The sequence below is a fragment of the Borostomias antarcticus genome (assembly GCF_949987555.1).
Source record: "Borostomias antarcticus genome assembly, chromosome: 3".
Classification (NCBI taxonomy): domain Eukaryota; kingdom Metazoa; phylum Chordata; class Actinopteri; order Stomiiformes; family Stomiidae; genus Borostomias; species Borostomias antarcticus.
This window is the reverse complement of record NC_140236.1, coordinates 10855917-10873919: the sequence shown is the minus strand read 5'-3', so window position 1 is coordinate 10873919 and position 18003 is coordinate 10855917. Positions and strand designations below refer to the sequence as shown.

General features: G+C 44.6%; 1 protein-coding gene across 1 annotated transcript in view; it reads right to left on the bottom strand.

Annotated features, from left to right (window-relative positions):
- Positions 1–18003, bottom strand: part of LOC311307473 (sodium- and chloride-dependent creatine transporter 1) — a gene marked incomplete at its 3' end in the record, with an annotated part of 46633 nt that overhangs the window by 1737 nt on the left and 26893 nt on the right. Inside the window, exons 9-10 of the mRNA XM_084436277.1 lie at positions 1602–1742; positions 901–1003 (exon numbers count right to left, since the gene is read on the bottom strand). Coding sequence (XP_084292403.1) covers positions 901–1003; positions 1602–1742 — 244 coding nt within the window. The remainder of the gene's footprint in view (positions 1–900; positions 1004–1601; positions 1743–18003) is intronic.

Sequence of the window (18003 nt, the reverse complement as noted above, 5' to 3'; positions counted from 1 at the left end):
GTGCTGCTGTAAACTGATGTGTGGAGGGAGGTGTGGACTATCGTACAGCTTGTTTTCTTATAACATTATGGTACAGCAGCCTGCAGGCCGGTTTTCTGTATGTTTTAAGAACCATTTGCTTCAAACTAAGGTCTAATCTATGAAAACAACGCGGGACAAGCTTTGTTTGTCAATAGCCTTCTTGCTGATGTAGGCCTATATTATGTAATGTTATCTATTAGCTATGAAAACTATTAGCACATATTTAAAGTAGCCTGATGCAAAGCATTCAAGGGAGAAGAATGTGTGTTATTCCATGAAGGACCAACAAAACAGCTACACCGTCAGTGTACATGTAGCTGTTACCCTACACGGAATCGCGTTATTCACCACTGTACTGACGTCACTGGACTGGTTTGCCCAGTAAAGTTTTTCTGTGATTCCATCTTCCATGTAGGGAAACGGCTACAATGACAGAGATGTTAAAAAGGCCCGCACACATAATTTAAGTGTTTAATCCAAATATTATCAGTCAGTTTTAACATAGTGGTTTAACATCTATTTATTTGTGCCATTTTGGTTAGTAAATTGGTTGATTCGTTGATTTAAAACAGACCACAAACAAGTTTCATTCCAGTTTTCTATAAAATCAAATGTCAAAATATTGATGCACAACTAAACGTGCTGCAATGGAGCTGCACGCCATTCACTATGGAGCTGCACACCGTTCACTATGGAGCTGCACACCGTTCACTATGGAGCTGCACACCGTTCACTATGGAGCTGCACACCATGCAATATTGGGAGGGAACCAGCTGTGAGAGCCATTGATAGAACAGGTAAATAGATTCAAAGGTGTGTGAGGTGTGTGTGTGATCTCTAGTAGAGACCAAGGTATGTGAAGTGTGTGTGCTCTCTCACCATAGACCCAGGCCACCACCACACACTCCCAGAAGGCCTGCCAGAGCAGAGTGATCCCGCTGGCAGAGTAGTAGTCGAACAGCTGGAACACATACATCCCTCCCTGGGAGAGAGGGAGAAAGATGTTTACATCTTATTGTTTCTGTTATTTTGTTTTGTTTTCAGTATTGTTTCACTTGCTTTGGCAATATAAACATGTTTCCCATGCCAATAAACGTCTCTTCTGAAATGAAAAGTGAATTGAGAAAGAGAGAGAGAGAGAAAGAGAGAGAGAGACAGACAGACAGAAATGGAGGGAGGAGAAAGACAGAGGGAAGGGGGGTTAAGCAAAAAGGGGAAACAAGAGGGAGGACAGAAAGAAAGGGAGCATAAGAGGAGTGCAAGGTCAGATAGCTGGTGAAACCATTCGGTCAGTTAACGATAGGAGCGAATGAAAACATCTATCCTTTCCTGTATCCCCTCTCCTCATCCCTTCCTGACTCCTCCTCTCTCATCCCTTCCTGACTCCTCCTCCTCCTCTCATCCCTTCATGACTCCTCCTGCTCCTCTCATCCCTTCCTGACTCCTCCTCCTCCTCTCTTCCTGACTCCTCCTCCTCTCATCCCTTCCTGACTCCTCTCTCATCTCCTCCTGACTCCTCCTCCTCTCATCCCTTCCTGACTCCTCCTATCATCCCTTCCTGACTCCTTATCCTCTCTTACCTCGGTCACCATGGAAAGGTCGATGAAGAAGCATATGATGCAGCAGATCGCCGCAACAACTTCGCGACGCAGCGAGCCCAGTGCTGATTTGGGTGGTAGCATGTCCATAATCCCTGTTATCAAGCCCTCCACACCAACAAACTGGGATAGTGGGGGAGAGAGAGAGAGAGAGAGAGAGAGAGAGAGAGGAGGGGATGGGGTAGAGAGGGAGAGGAAAAAGGGAGATGAGATGGGGGAGGGGGTAGAGAGGGGAAAGGAGCGGAGGAGGAAAGAGAGAGAAGGGGGGCAGAGTTAATTTGACATGTAATGTCATTTCGTAGTACAGTACAGGACAATAACAGCACTGCAACAACACACTATTGTCTGAACCGCATAGGAGAACGAGAGGAGGATAGAGATAAATATGGAGTCAGAGAGATGAGACACAAAAAAAAAGAGTCAGAGAGATGGAGAGAGAATAGAGTCAGGGAGACAGGAAGAATCAGAAATATATAGGAAAATGAGAGATTGAGTTATAGAGGTTCAGAGAGAGAGAGAGAGAGAGGGGTTCAGAGAGAGAGAGAAAGGATAAATAGAGATAGAGAGAGTGATAGTCGGAAAGAGGCAAGGCAAGGCAAGTTTATTTGTATAGCACATTTCAGCAACAAGGCAATTCAAAGTGCTTTACATGAGACATTAAAAGCATCAAGACAAAGTGCAAGAAATACAAGAGAGTGAATCAATGGGAGATTTAACAGTTAAGTCTGTGAGGCACAGAGGCTCATCGACTAAGCTGAGGGTCAACAAACAAAGGCTGCAGGCAACAGGACAAACACAGAGCCTGTAAGTTACAGAGAGCTGGAAGCTAGGGCCAGATGTCTACAGATCTAGAGCTGGGAGCTAGGGTCAGATGTCTACAGAGATCAAGAGCTGGGAGCTAGGGCCAGATGTCCATGCAGCAGGCTGCACCAGGGTAGATAGGGCCAGATATTAAATATTTGCGCAGGTAAGTGGTTTGTCAGGGGAAAGTGCCTTGTGTGCCTGGGGGATTAGTTATGAGTTCTGCTAATGTGTCTAAGGGTGTCTACATGTTTCAGCAAGTTAAGTTTAAGACTTTTTTAGACCTTGTTAATGCTACTTGGAAGGCACATTTACGGAAAAAATATGATTGGTGACACCTAACACCCGAGAGCTGCTGATAGCAGAGTTGGCAAAGTGGGCCTATGATCTAAGTTGATTTAAACATTTTTAAAGTGTGAAATCGGTAGATTACGACACTTAGATTATTTGAAACATATTGAATCATTATATTTTGGTAAACAAAATTATTTAGTTATAACTATTATTAAAATATTATCTTAAAATTAATCTCAAAAACAGTGTTTTGACCAACCAAAAGGGGCATCGCCCCATCACTAATGTGTACTTTATTATTTCTTTTACAATGAAATCGATAACGGTATACATTTACGCTAGTCCCTAACGCAATGTTCCACACAGGCACAGAAGGCCCCATGTCAGATGTCAGTCTGTTGAATGTCAAACAACTTTACCTCAGTTTCGCACCCTGCATATGGGAGTCTAGAGCTTTAATTCCCTTAGTGCCAATGTTGAAGGACTTCGTGCAAAATATAGCTGGCTTCCCTTTGATTCCTTTCAACTTATTTCAATCACAAAGCAAAGTTGCTGTTCTCCAGACAGTCCTCGTCGTATTTGCACTTTCTCCTGGTGTAGCTGCAGGCTAACATTATCTGACTGTTTATTACCAGCTAGCCATTAACTAGCTAGGCTAGCTAATGAACACGCAGTGACAGTGTTGAAACAGAGAAAATCAGCCAATGTTCAAGACTGGAGAGTCTGGCTGACTTGTCTGTGGGAAAGTGGTTCCGCTCTGCAATGTTATTATTATTATTTCAGTCGAGATCACTTTAGTCAAAATTGACCCATTTATTAGCATGCAACAATATATACAGCATATGAATTTTTTACGCATATGAATTTTGGCGGTGTGATCTGTTCGGGGGGCCCCCTGCCTTCCACGCATGTGGAAAGCGGCAATCTAGATGCTCCCCCCCTCTGGGCCGCTTGGCCCGGAGTGCCGGAAGAGGGAACGGCATCTAGCCCCCTGCCTCTATGACGATCAGAGTGGGCCTCAATCGGGAAGAAGCTCGGAGGTAACTCAGCCCACTAAGACCGTCAAAGAGCGCCACAGGGGGACTGCTGTACATTATAGTCCCTGGCCTCCACAGGCCAGCGCTTCGTGGAGTCCGAAGGAGATACAGCCTAGTGTCTCTGCCTCCATGGTGACCGGAGGGACCGCTGGATGGCCCTTCGGAGATGTTTCGGTCCACGATCACCACGGAGCGCCACAGAGACTAAGCTAGTGTAATTCCCCGGCTTCCACTAGCCGACGCATAGTGGAATACCAGAAGAATGAAGCAATACCCCCAGAACAGAGAGCAACGACGACAACGGAGATGACATCGACAGAACACGGGCAGAGCAGGGGCGAGCAGATACGAGCGATACGAGCGATCAGCAGTAATGGCAAGAGCGAACGATGACATGTTTTGACAGCTTAAATACATGCGCTCTGCGAGCTGAACCAATGCTATGACAGCTGACAGTCAGCTGGTGGGTTGCGTCATACGAGGTGTGACTAATTAGCCTCTGCCGATTAGCCCGGCATTGACATCTGTGCCTCGCCTGAAGTTACGTCGGAGACTTCATTATTATTATTATTATTATTAGGTGATTCAAGCTAAAATGCTTTTTTTAAATTAAAGGACAATGCTCGTTTTTGACAACCTGGACCTTATTTACGACATATTATAAGACGTTTCACTCACCGAGATCACTTTGGTGTAGTTCGGAGGCATGTAGAAGAAATGTAAAATCCAGCGCGAGCCAGTATATCCATGTAATGGCGGTGGTGGGGGCACCGAGAATGCAGTTTCTAAAAATCAATTTTCTGCCGCGAAACGGTTGTTTTCATCAATCTGTCTTTATGAATCGCTAGTTGTGCTTTCATAGAGCGTAGGCCTGTTGTGGTTTTTCACATGCCTCTGTAATATGATCTTTAGAAACATCTTTAGACACGAAATAGCTTCTTCACTTGCTCCAGCACGCATGCGCACAGCGTGCTGGAGCAACGATTGCGCGCTGTGCGCATGCGTGCTGGCGCGGGATGGAACCCGACATACGCGCCTGGCTCCAAGCCTGCCCACGCTGTGCTGAGGAAAACTAGGATGGAGGGTAAGGCCCCTTTGGTCCCCATTATTCACAGAGCGCCCCTAGACATTGTAGCGCTAGATTTCCTCACACTGAGCAGGCCCACTGAACCAAAACATCCTAGTCAAGACTGATCTATTTACTAAGTTTGCATGGGCGGTCCCCACTGTAGACCAGACTGCTGTAACCGCAGCCCGAGCATTGTGGACCCATGGGATCCAACCCTTCGGATGCCCTGAAACCTTCTATTCAGACCAGGGGCCCAACTTTGAATCTAGACTTATCCAAGAATTGTTATGGGTGCCGTAAATGCCTCACAACCCCTTATCACCCTCAGGGGAATGGAGGGTGCGAGAGACTTAATCAGACTTTGTTAAATCTGCTCGGCACCCTAGAGGTGGAACCACAGAACCGATGGGTCGAACATTTGCCTAGCTTTATTCATGCCTATAACAACAGTGTCCATAGCTCCTGATGTTTGGCAGGCACACACGGCTACCCATAGATATGGTCATGGGAGCACCCAGGGTGGGAGGACCGATGAATATAACAGAGTGGGTGGCAAGGCATCAAGAACACTTGGCATATTGTTGTGGAATTTACATCCAAACACCTTAAACCTTTGTTCTCTCTCTCCTTTTGTAATTCATCACCTCCCCCAAATATTCACATAGCTGTGCTAACATACAAAATGGCTTCCAGGAGGCCATCTGTCTACAACAGAATAACCATCCTTTGTCATCCTTTGTCCCCAATTGCCGCCTTTTTCTCATGTCTGTACTCTTGGCCACGCCTGCACGTACAATGGAGTAGCCAATCACATCCTGGAAGCACCGTACCTTTGTTTTGATTGCATATAAGGCACAGCAAAACCCATAATCGGGACTTCGCTGGATACCACCCTTGTTGCGTTGTTCAGGAAGTCCTTGCGCTCATATGTTTTTCACAATAAACCAGACTTAACCTTTTGAGCGAATCTTGGCAAATCCTTTTTTTGACTAGATCAGTTAAATTTCTATTACAGTTGGCGACGCGGATGAAAAGGGAGGACTACCTGCGTGTTGCTTCGGGATTCCAGTGGATGAACTGGTAGACAGACGTGTCGGTCCATAATAGTGGGCTTGGAAAGTCAATCTTCTCTCTTGCGCCAGAGCGCACGCTGAGATTATTTCCTCAGTTCTTCCACTGGATTCTTGAACTCACAGGTACGTTTCAACGAACCCTCTTATGGTTCTGAGTTGTATTTGCCTTGTTTTAGTTTCGGATTGTGTTGGTCTGGCGTGTTCTGAAAACAAAAGCCCCGCGGGGGGAGTTGGGTGTTTACTACCGAGGGTAGGGCGCTCGTTGTTGTTGATGTTTCGTTTCAGAACGATTACCAACTAGCTTAAGCCTCATTGTTGATGTTTCGTTTCAGAACGATTACCAACTAGCTTAAGCCCCGTTGTTGATGTTTCGTGTTAGCACGATTGCCAACTAGCTTCGAAGTGATTGTTGATGTTTCGTTTTAGAACGATTACCAACAGCTGTAGCTACGGGAGTGATTGGTGTTTCCAATCCGCGTTTCTTGGAGAAACGTTTTCCCCTTTTATCCCGGGTGGTTGGGTAGCTTCCAACCAAGAGGGCTGGGGGTCAGCCGAGTGTTGTAACGTGGGCCTGTGTTCGTCCTGTGTTCGTCCCCTTTGTTCGTCTTTTGTGTTCTGTGTCCCTGCACGGGGTTGTTCGTTTTGTTGTTTACTGTTTGAGCTTCGGCTCTTGCCTTGTATTGTTTGTTAAGCGCGCCATTGATCCAGGTAAAGTATTGTAAGTATTTTGTACACTGTTTCGACTGTTAAATCCTAACTGCTAGAATCTAGTAGCTGGTTGCCTGGGAAACGCAGGAAAACACCACTCCGCTCTCCCGTGAACCGCCATCGAGCCAGAGGGAGAACAAAGGACCAGTTGCTGGGTGAGTTAGCCTACTTAGCGGTTTAATGTGTGTCTGTTTCTTTCGAAATTGTATTATTTCCCGCCGTGAGTTAACTATAAGGTTTCCTTTCATTGCTGTTTTGGGGTTTTAGGCTGCGTCGTGTTCAATAGGGATTCTACTGCTAGCTTGCAATTTGTCTAGCCCTGATGAGATTGTTGCGCTGAAGCATTATTCTGCGAGCGTTTGTTGGCAGATTTCGTTATGCGCTAAAGCATTTTCGATTTCTTACATCCCCATCTGACATTTAGTGTTAAATTTTTTAGCTAAGATTCGGGCTCAGCTAGAGGTGTTTGAGATGTCTAGGTTAAGGGAAAAGCCTGTTAATTCTATAGACTGGTCTGCTTTTAAGATTTGGGAGAGAGTAGCACGAGAGGGGTTTTTTAGGTCAGGAAGGAAAGATAAGGAGGTTCAGCAGACGGTCTCTCCGCCATTTCCCCAGCAGAATAACTCTGATTTAAAATTAGATTTTTCCCCCTCGACTCGTTGCCCCGTGCTCACACCGCCCAACCAGGCTGTTGTTGTTCCCCCTTTTCATGCTCCCGCCATTAGCCACGTCCCTTCTCTCTCCCCTCTACAATACGAGTTAAGCGCGCCCCTTTCTACAAGGTATTACACCGAACAAGAACAGATCAGGAAGGAAGAATTGGCTAGAGCTATATCTGAGGCTAAGTTTAATTTGGAACAACTGCAAATGGCTAGAGATAGTCTGGAGGGACCGCAAATACAAGCGCCTCTGATACGCTGCCCAAACCCTGTTCCTCGCCCTTCACAAATAAATGATGCAGCTGGTTATGCGGCATGGACTCCAGAGATTAGGGTTTTTAGACCGTGGCGCTCTGATGAACTGCGTAATGTAGCTAAAACCTTGCCCGATCCAACCAAAGACATGAACGAGTTCGAGAATCTTTTTAACAGTTTAGTTCGAATGTATGAGCCTCACGCCGAGGAAATCGCCATGATCATGCGACAAGTACTTGGGTTAAAATGGATCGAAGTAAAAGACCTGTTTGATATTACGTTGCCTTTTTCTCATGTCGATTTTACTGGCCAAAACGCTGCGCTGTTGAACAGAATCAAAACTCGATTCCCTAAAAAGATGGATTGGGACCGTATCACATATTGTAAACAAAATTCCGATGAACAGTTCGAAAAATTTTGGGAACGGCTAGAATCAGTTTTCGCCGCACACAGTGGCATGGACAAAGCAAACGCCGATTATAAAAAGATTTTGAAACAACAGTTAATGAATAACTCTCTCTCCTCTTTGTCTGACCGAGTGAGGATGATATGCCACACCTGGGAATCAACTTCTCTCGGGGAAGTTGTTGATCATTTCCGGTATTCCGAACGCCTCCGACATTACATTGAACAACGGAATTTGAAAAAAGTCAAGGATGGTGCCGCTAGACTTCAGGCTGCTCAATTGAGACAATTAGACAGTCAAAATAAAGGTGCAGGTCTGAAACAAAAACGGGGACGACGACAAAGGGAGAATAGGCAACGTAGCAGTAGGTCTAAGCATGTTCACAGGTACAGACAGAGTGGGAAAGATGAGGCATGTTTTCATTGTGGTCAATATGGTCACTGGATTGAACAGTGTCACAGTTACCGCAAGCTGAATGAAAGGGAAGAGCCTCAGATTTGGGGTCGAGCGCCACCTGCTGGAGTTCCCTTGAACAACCCATAAGGGAGATTTTAACTAGCCAAGATAGAGCCATTTTTTTAAGGTAAATAAACAGGAGAAGACAGATGTAGCTGAGGACGTGAGGTTTGTGCATGATGGTGGGAGGATAAGTAATGTTTGTCAGTGTCTTAATCTGCATGCAGCATCTCCTAACCCAATTATATATTTTTAAATGGTTATGTTAAATATCTCATGTTTATAGTTTGAGGCACATTCATCGGGCCTGAGTGTTTTTTCTGAGTGTTTTTACAGACAACTGTCGTTCCGGGAGTGATGGGTGAATGCCGAACCAGGAGACGGGCACAGGACCGGAGGTGGAGATGGAGGTTACCGGCCTGTTTCCCTACAGATGGGCGACCTGTGGTTCGTGGGATGCAGGGCCAACGCCATGTCACCGACTCACCGTGAGCGACAGATAAGTATGCCATAGGGAAGAGACCATTTTGTCCGAAGCGTGCCCAATACTCTGTCCTCAAATGCAGAAGAGGGAAGTTTTAGATATACAATATTTAATAATTAGCTATACAAATGAAGCTTTGATTGATTTTTAACTTAATTGATAATTGATGTTTTGTTAATTGTAAATGAAGCGAGTTCATTTTAGTGTCATTTTATTTGAGTGATGCATTTTTTTTTCCCCCATCTCTGTTTTATCCTGACTTCAGGGAATTTGTTTCTACCCTTAAGGGGTGTTATTTTGTTGAGACGAGAATGTGTTTATTTTATTTTTATTTCATGAAATCGCGAGAGAAATTCTAGAGCAAAATCCAATTGCTTTGATCATGACTGGGGACTGGGCGTGTTAAAGTCATTCTTACACTGCCCCTGATGTCACTGTAGGCTACTGCAGAGCCTAGATCCCTGCTACTGTCCGATTTGGTAAATGGACAAAAGCTAGATTCCCCACTGACAAACTACATAGACTGACGAGCCCGACTGGCTCTAATGACACTTGAACAGACACCCTGTTTAAGTTTTCCTGACTGAATAACACAATTTTTCCCCCAAAGCAGGAGCTTGCACTTAACCATGTTTCTGAGTATCTTCATCAGACTGCTGATAACCGTTCCTGACCAAAGAGGGGAACAGGGAAACCAGACCAGAGGACTCAAAGAGGGGAACAGGGAGACCAGACCAGAGGACTCTCCTTTTGCTCTTCTGTTTTGTCTCTGTTTGTCTCTCTCATCTGTGGATTCACAGGTCTCTCTTCCCATGTCTCTCAAAGACATTGCCGGCCTGCTCCCCGTATGAAGTCCCAACTAAGGAAGGCGACCATTCCGGACGCCAGAGAGGGCTTCTTCTTATCTCCAACCAGGCCGTTGGGTCCTGATCCGCGACCTGGGGCCGTACCAGATTCAACTCACCACGCAGACGGCTGCCAGAGTAGCTGAGAGAACTTCGAGAGAGAACTTCGACGCCGTTGCGTCCCAAACCAAGGAGCAGATGAGCAGCCTGAGAACAGGCCAGAAAACATGGAAGAGAAGTAGATGTTGCGGGGTGAACCTACCCGTCAAAGATGGAACAATCAGGACCAGGGCATTCTGGCCTGTGTGGAATAGCTGTCAAAAGTAGCTGAGAGGATGGTCCATGCAGCCGAACCAGAGATCTCAAGGGCAAAGCGGTCACCGCCACACTGTCCTCTCCTCTGATGAGCAATCGGAGAGTGACCTTGACGGTCACCGCCACACTGTCCTCTCCTCTGAAGAGCAATCGGAGACTGACCTTGCCGGTCACCTCCTTCTCGTGGTTGTGGTATGACAACGTGGACAATCTCAACAGCAATGACTGCACCTCTAACCGCACACACTGGAACCTACATTAAACATTCAGAGACGCAAACATGGAAGCTATGATCCAGAGGAAATTACATGCGATTATTCACAACAAGAGTGAATGAACTTTGAAATTATCTTGAAAAAATATCATATTTGTTTACAAGAGTTACAATGGTTGAAACATGAGTTGATAAATAAGTTTGGGTTTTTCCTCTAAATTGACCAAGAGGTTTTTTGCCCTTCTTACACTAATAACCATTCATCTTTTTGCCTTGTTCAAACTTTAAAATCAAGGTTTTTGGTGAATGGTTGTCCACTTTTAGACTATAAATAGTATATAATCATGTCATCTTTTTTACTTTGTTTCCTGTCATATTTCTGAAACAAGGGGTTTTGGTGCGTGATTTTGCACGTGGAAAGAAAATAATCTATTTTTTTTTGTTAAATATTTCACAATAAAATAAAATTAAAAATTATTTTTTTTTTGCTCCACCTAGTGGAGAGATTATTTCCTTTCCACATGTATAGCATAGCTGAATGTTTACACTTTGTGTTTGGATTTTAAATTTTATTTTTGTGTACCTGTTCAGGCACAAATGGGGGAATGTTGTGGAATTTACATCCAAACACCTTAAACCTTTGTTCTCTCTCTCCTTTTGTAATTCATCACCTCCCCCAAATATTCACATAGCTGTGCTAACATACAAAATGGCTTCCAGGAGGCCATCTGTCTACAACAGAATAACCATCCTTTGTCATCCTTGTCCCCAATTGCCGCCTTTTTCTCATGTCACATGTCTGTACTCTTGGCCACGCCTGCACGTACAATGGAGTAGCCAATCACATCCTGGAAGCACCGTACCTTTGTTTTGATTGCATATAAGGCACAGCAAAACCCATAATCGGGACTTCGCTGGATACCACCCTTGTTGCGTTGTTCAGGAAGTCCTTGCGCTCGTATGTTTTTCACAATAAACCAGACTTAACCTTTTGAGCGAATCTTGGCAAATCCTTTTTTTGACTAGATCAGTTAAATTTCTATTACAGTTGGCGACGCGGATGAAAAGGGAGGACTACCTGCGTGTTGCTTCGGGATTCCAGTGGATGAACTGGTAGACAGACGTGTCGGTCCATAATAGTGGGCTTGGAAAGTCAATCTTCTCTCTTGCGCCAGAGCGCACGCTGAGATTATTTCCTCAGTTCTTCCACTGGATTCTTGAACTCACAGGTACGTTTCAACGAACCCTCTTATGGTTCTGAGTTGTATTTGCCTTGTTTTAGTTTCGGATTGTGTTGGTCTGGCGTGTTCTGAAAACAAAAGCCCCGCGGGGGGAGTTGGGTGTTTACTACCGAGGGTAGGGCGCTCGTTGTTGTTGATGTTTCGTTTCAGAACGATTACCAACTAGCTTAAGCCTCATTGTTGATGTTTCGTTTCAGAACGATTACCAACTAGCTTAAGCCCCGTTGTTGATGTTTCGTGTTAGCACGATTGCCAACTAGCTTCGAAGTGATTGTTGATGTTTCGTTTTAGAACGATTACCAACAGCTGTAGCTACGGGAGTGATTGGTGTTTCCAATCCGCGTTTCTTGGAGAAACGTTTTCCCCTTTTATCCCGGGTGGTTGGGTAGCTTCCAACCAAGAGGGCTGGGGGTCAGCCGAGTGTTGTAACGTGGGCCTGTGTTCGTCCTGTGTTCGTCCCCTTTGTTCGTCTTTTGTGTTCTGTGTCCCTGCACGGGGTTGTTCGTTTTGTTGTTTACTGTTTGAGCTTCGGCTCTTGCCTTGTATTGTTTGTTAAGCGCGCCATTGATCCAGGTAAAGTATTGTAAGTATTTTGTACACTGTTTCGACTGTTAAATCCTAACTGCTAGAATCTAGTAGCTGGTCGCCTGGGAAACGCAGGAAAACACCACTCCGCTCTCCCGTGAACCGCCATCGAGCCAGAGGGAGAACAAAGGACCAGTTGCTGGGTGAGTTAGCCTACTTAGCGGTTTAATGTGTGTCTGTTTCTTTCGAAATTGTATTATTTCCCGCCGTGAGTTAACTATAAGGTTTCCTTTCATTGCTGTTTTGGGGTTTTAGGCTGCGTCGTGTTCAATAGGGATTCTACTGCTAGCTTGCAATTTGTCTAGCCCTGATGAGATTGTTGCGCTGAAGCATTATTCTGCGAGCGTTTGTTGGCAGATTTCGTTATGCGCTAAAGCATTTTCGATTTCTTACATCCCCATCTGACATTTAGTGTTAAATTTTTTAGCTAAGATTCGGGCTCAGCTAGAGGTGTTTGAGATGTCTAGGTTAAGGGAAAAGCCTGTTAATTCTATAGACTGGTCTGCTTTTAAGATTTGGGAGAGAGTAGCACGAGAGGGTTTTTTTAGGTCAGGAAGGAAAGATAAGGAGGTTCAGCAGACGGTCTCTCCGCCATTTCCCCAGCAGAATAACTCTGATTTAAAATTAGATTTTTCCCCCTCGACTCGTTGCCCCGTGCTCACACCGCCCAACCAGGCTGTTGTTGTTCCCCCTTTTCATGCTCCCGCCATTAGCCACGTCCCTTCTCTCTCCCCTCTACAATACGAGTTAAGCGCGCCCCTTTCTACAAGGTATTACACCGAACAAGAACAGATCAGGAAGGAAGAATTGGCTAGAGCTATATCTGAGGCTAAGTTTAATTTGGAACAACTGCAAATGGCTAGAGATAGTCTGGAGGGACCGCAAATACAAGCGCCTCTGATACGCTGCCCAAACCCTGTTCCTCGCCCTTCACAAATAAATGATGCAGCTGGTTATGCGGCATGGACTCCAGAGATTAGGGTTTTTAGACCGTGGCGCTCTGATGAACTGCGTAATGTAGCTAAAACCTTGCCCGATCCAACCAAAGACATGAACGAGTTCGAGAATCTTTTTAACAGTTTAGTTCGAATGTATGAGCCTCACGCCGAGGAAATCGCCATGATCATGCGACAAGTACTTGGGTTAAAATGGATCGAAGTAAAAGACCTGTTTGATATTACGTTGCCTTTTTCTCATGTCGATTTTACTGGCCAAAACGCTGCGCTGTTGAACAGAATCAAAACTCGATTCCCTAAAAAGATGGATTGGGACCGTATCACATATTGTAAACAAAATTCCGATGAACAGTTCGAAAAATTTTGGGAACGGCTAGAATCAGTTTTCGCCGCACACAGTGGCATGGACAAAGCAAACGCCGATTATAAAAAGATTTTGAAACAACAGTTAATGAATAACTCTCTCTCCTCTTTGTCTGACCGAGTGAGGATGATATGCCACACCTGGGAATCAACTTCTCTCGGGGAAGTTGTTGATCATTTCCGGTATTCCGAACGCCTCCGACATTACATTGAACAACGGAATTTGAAAAAAGTCAAGGATGGTGCCGCTAGACTTCAGGCTGCTCAATTGAGACAATTAGACAGTCAAAATAAAGGTGCAGGTCTGAAACAAAAACGGGGACGACGACAAAGGGAGAATAGGCAACGTAGCAGTAGGTCTAAGCATGTTCACAGGTACAGACAGAGTGGGAAAGATGAGGCATGTTTTCATTGTGGTCAATATGGTCACTGGATTGAACAGTGTCACAGTTACCGCAAGCTGAATGAAAGGGAAGAGCCTCAGATTTGGGGTCGAGCGCCACCTGCTGGAGTTCCCTTGAACAACCCATAAGGGAGATTTTAACTAGCCAAGATAGAGCCATTTTTTTAAGGTAAATAAACAGGAGAAGACAGATGTAGCTGAGGACGTGAGGTTTGTGCATGATGGTGGGAGGATAAGTAATGTTTGTCAGTGTCTTAATCTGCATGCAGCATCTCCTAACCCAATTATATATTTTTAAATGGTTATGTTAAATATCTCATGTTTATAGTTTGAGGCACATTCATCGGGCCTGAGTGTTTTTTCTGAGTGTTTTTACAGACAACTGTCGTTCCGGGAGTGATGGGTGAATGCCGAACCAGGAGACGGGCACAGGACCGGAGGTGGAGATGGAGGTTACCGGCCTGTTTCCCTACAGATGGGCGACCTGTGGTTCGTGGGATGCAGGGCCAACGCCATGTCACCGACTCACCGTGAGCGACAGATAAGTATGCCATAGGGAAGAGACCATTTTGTCCGAAGCGTGCCCAATACTCTGTCCTCAAATGCAGAAGAGGGAAGTTTTAGATATACAATATTTAATAATTAGCTATACAAATGAAGCTTTGATTGATTTTTAACTTAATTGATAATTGATGTTTTGTTAATTGTAAATGAAGCGAGTTCATTTTAGTGTCATTTTATTTGAGTGATGCATTTTTTTTTCCCCCATCTCTGTTTTATCCTGACTTCAGGGAATTTGTTTCTACCCTTAAGGGGTGTTATTTTGTTGAGACGAGAATGTGTTTATTTTATTTTTATTTCATGAAATCGCGAGAGAAATTCTAGAGCAAAATCCAATTGCTTTGATCATGACTGGGGACTGGGCGTGTTAAAGTCATTCTTACACTGCCCCTGATGTCACTGTAGGCTACTGCAGAGCCTAGATCCCTGCTACTGTCCGATTTGGTAAATGGACAAAAGCTAGATTCCCCACTGACAAACTACATAGACTGACGAGCCCGACTGGCTCTAATGACACTTGAACAGACACCCTGTTTAAGTTTTCCTGACTGAATAACACAATTTTTCCCCCAAAGCAGGAGCTTGCACTTAACCATGTTTCTGAGTATCTTCATCAGACTGCTGATAACCGTTCCTGACCAAAGAGGGGAACAGGGAAACCAGACCAGAGGACTCAAAGAGGGGAACAGGGAGACCAGACCAGAGGACTCTCCTTTTGCTCTTCTGTTTTGTCTCTGTTTGTCTCTCTCATCTGTGGATTCACAGGTCTCTCTTCCCATGTCTCTCAAAGACATTGCCGGCCTGCTCCCCGTATGAAGTCCCAACTAAGGAAGGCGACCATTCCGGACGCCAGAGAGGGCTTCTTCTTATCTCCAACCAGGCCGTTGGGTCCTGATCCGCGACCTGGGGCCGTACCAGATTCAACTCACCACGCAGACGGCTGCCAGAGTAGCTGAGAGAACTTCGAGAGAGAACTTCGACGCCGTTGCGTCCCAAACCAAGGAGCAGATGAGCAGCCTGAGAACAGGCCAGAAAACATGGAAGAGAAGTAGATGTTGCGGGGTGAACCTACCCGTCAAAGATGGAACAATCAGGACCAGGGCATTCTGGCCTGTGTGGAATAGCTGTCAAAAGTAGCTGAGAGGATGGTCCATGCAGCCGAACCAGAGATCTCAAGGGCAAAGCGGTCACCGCCACACTGTCCTCTCCTCTGATGAGCAATCGGAGAGTGACCTTGACGGTCACCGCCACACTGTCCTCTCCTCTGAAGAGCAATCGGAGACTGACCTTGCCGGTCACCTCCTTCTCGTGGTTGTGGTATGACAACGTGGACAATCTCAACAGCAATGACTGCACCTCTAACCGCACACACTGGAACCTACATTAAACATTCAGAGACGCAAACATGGAAGCTATGATCCAGAGGAAATTACATGCGATTATTCACAACAAGAGTGAATGAACTTTGAAATTATCTTGAAAAAATATCATATTTGTTTACAAGAGTTACAATGGTTGAAACATGAGTTGATAAATAAGTTTGGGTTTTTCCTCTAAATTGACCAAGAGGTTTTTTGCCCTTCTTACACTAATAACCATTCATCTTTTTGCCTTGTTCAAACTTTAAAATCAAGGTTTTTGGTGAATGGTTGTCCACTTTTAGACTATAAATAGTATATAATCATGTCATCTTTTTTACTTTGTTTCCTGTCATATTTCTGAAACAAGGGGTTTTGGTGCGTGATTTTGCACGTGGAAAGAAAATAATCTATTTTTTTTTGTTAAATATTTCACAATAAAATAAAATTAAAAATTATTTTTTTTTTGCTCCACCTAGTGGAGAGATTATTTCCTTTCCACATGTATAGCATAGCTGAATGTTTACACTTTGTGTTTGGATTTTAAATTTTATTTTTGTGTACCTGTTCAGGCACAAATGGGGGAATGTTGTGGAATTTACATCCAAACACCTTAAACCTTTGTTCTCTCTCTCCTTTTGTAATTCATCACCTCCCCCAAATATTCACATAGCTGTGCTAACATACAAAATGGCTTCCAGGAGGCCATCTGTCTACAACAGAATAACCATCCTTTGTCATCCTTGTCCCCAATTGCCGCCTTTTTCTCATGTCACATGTCTGTACTCTTGGCCACGCCTGCACGTACAATGGAGTAGCCAATCACATCCTGGAAGCACCGTACCTTTGTTTTGATTGCATATAAGGCACAGCAAAACCCATAATCGGGACTTCGCTGGATACCACCCTTGTTGCGTTGTTCAGGAAGTCCTTGCGCTCGTATGTTTTTCACAATAAACCAGACTTAACCTTTTGAGCGAATCTTGGTAAATCCTTTTTTTGACTAGATCAGTTAAATTTCTATTACAATACGCTTACCAAAAGACCTCAGACAATAGGCACAAAGCGGCAGACAAAAACAAGCGGCTGTATGACCGAACTGCAAAAGAGGCCCCACTGCTACCAGGAGAAGGAGTGCTGGTGCTGGATCACTGTAGGCAGGGCAAAGGCAAGATGAGTGACCGTTGGGAAGGCCAGCCATATGTAGTGCTAGGGCAGACCCAACCTAACCTCCCCATATGTAGGGTACGGCCAGAGGGGAAGGACCAGACCAGAACGAGTCCTTCATCGTAATTGTCTTCGCCCCTGCATTAAGTACCAACCTAGCACTGCCCAGAACAAGACTACTCCCCAAAGCCCCCCACAAGCGGCCACTGCCCCTGACTGGGTTTTCATGTATTCCCATACATGTGCCCAGAAGGGCAGAGAGCTGTCGAGCCGGGACCAAGGCGTTCCCAGAGACTCAACCTGGGGAAGCCACCCGAAAAGTATAGAACGTAAAGTATCTACAGGGTTCTCGGGACGAGAATGCTTTAGTTGGGGGGAGTGTCACAGTGCGACATAGAAGCATATTTCTACTTTTCCTGATACATTTACCATTTACTCAGGAACAATGAAGCTGAAAGTTAACTAAAGATTCAAGGGTCTTGGCTAAACAAGATAGCTTGGAAATTGGGCGGTAATTATTAAGGTCTCTACAGTCTCCACCCTTGTGAAGTGGAAGCACATGAGCAGTTTTCCAAATCTTCGGAAGAATCCCCAAGCTAATTTTAAAGAATAAAATGTTTCTATATTATGTTTGCAAAAGGCACAAGAAATATTAATATCTGTATACTTAGCAATAAGACAATTAGCAGGCCATATCTTATGTAAAATGTTGAAATGTACAACTACTAGCCTTGTTTAAAATACAGTATGTATAAGGTAAGAGCCAAATCCTTCTCCAGTTTATGTTATCTACAGTATTTAAGAGCTCAAGAAAAGCAGTTTTATCATTCCAATTTCTTTTAAGACCATCGGTTAATACATTTACAGGGCTTAAAGCAGTGAAAAATCATGTGCCTGAATTGTTTTTTTAGAGAGCGGTGGGGGGGGGGGGGGGGGTGTAAAGCAATTGTAGCCTATATCAATATATCTTATTATTTCAGCTGCCACCCCTAGACTGACAGTGGACGCTTAAATAAAGCAAATGTAGGCTATAGTTTTTAAGTTTCAGGTTGGAGTAACCTAGACAATGTGATATCTCTATACAAGAGGAACTAAAAGATGCTATTAAGATGGAAAAAGTGGCATTGGTGCCAT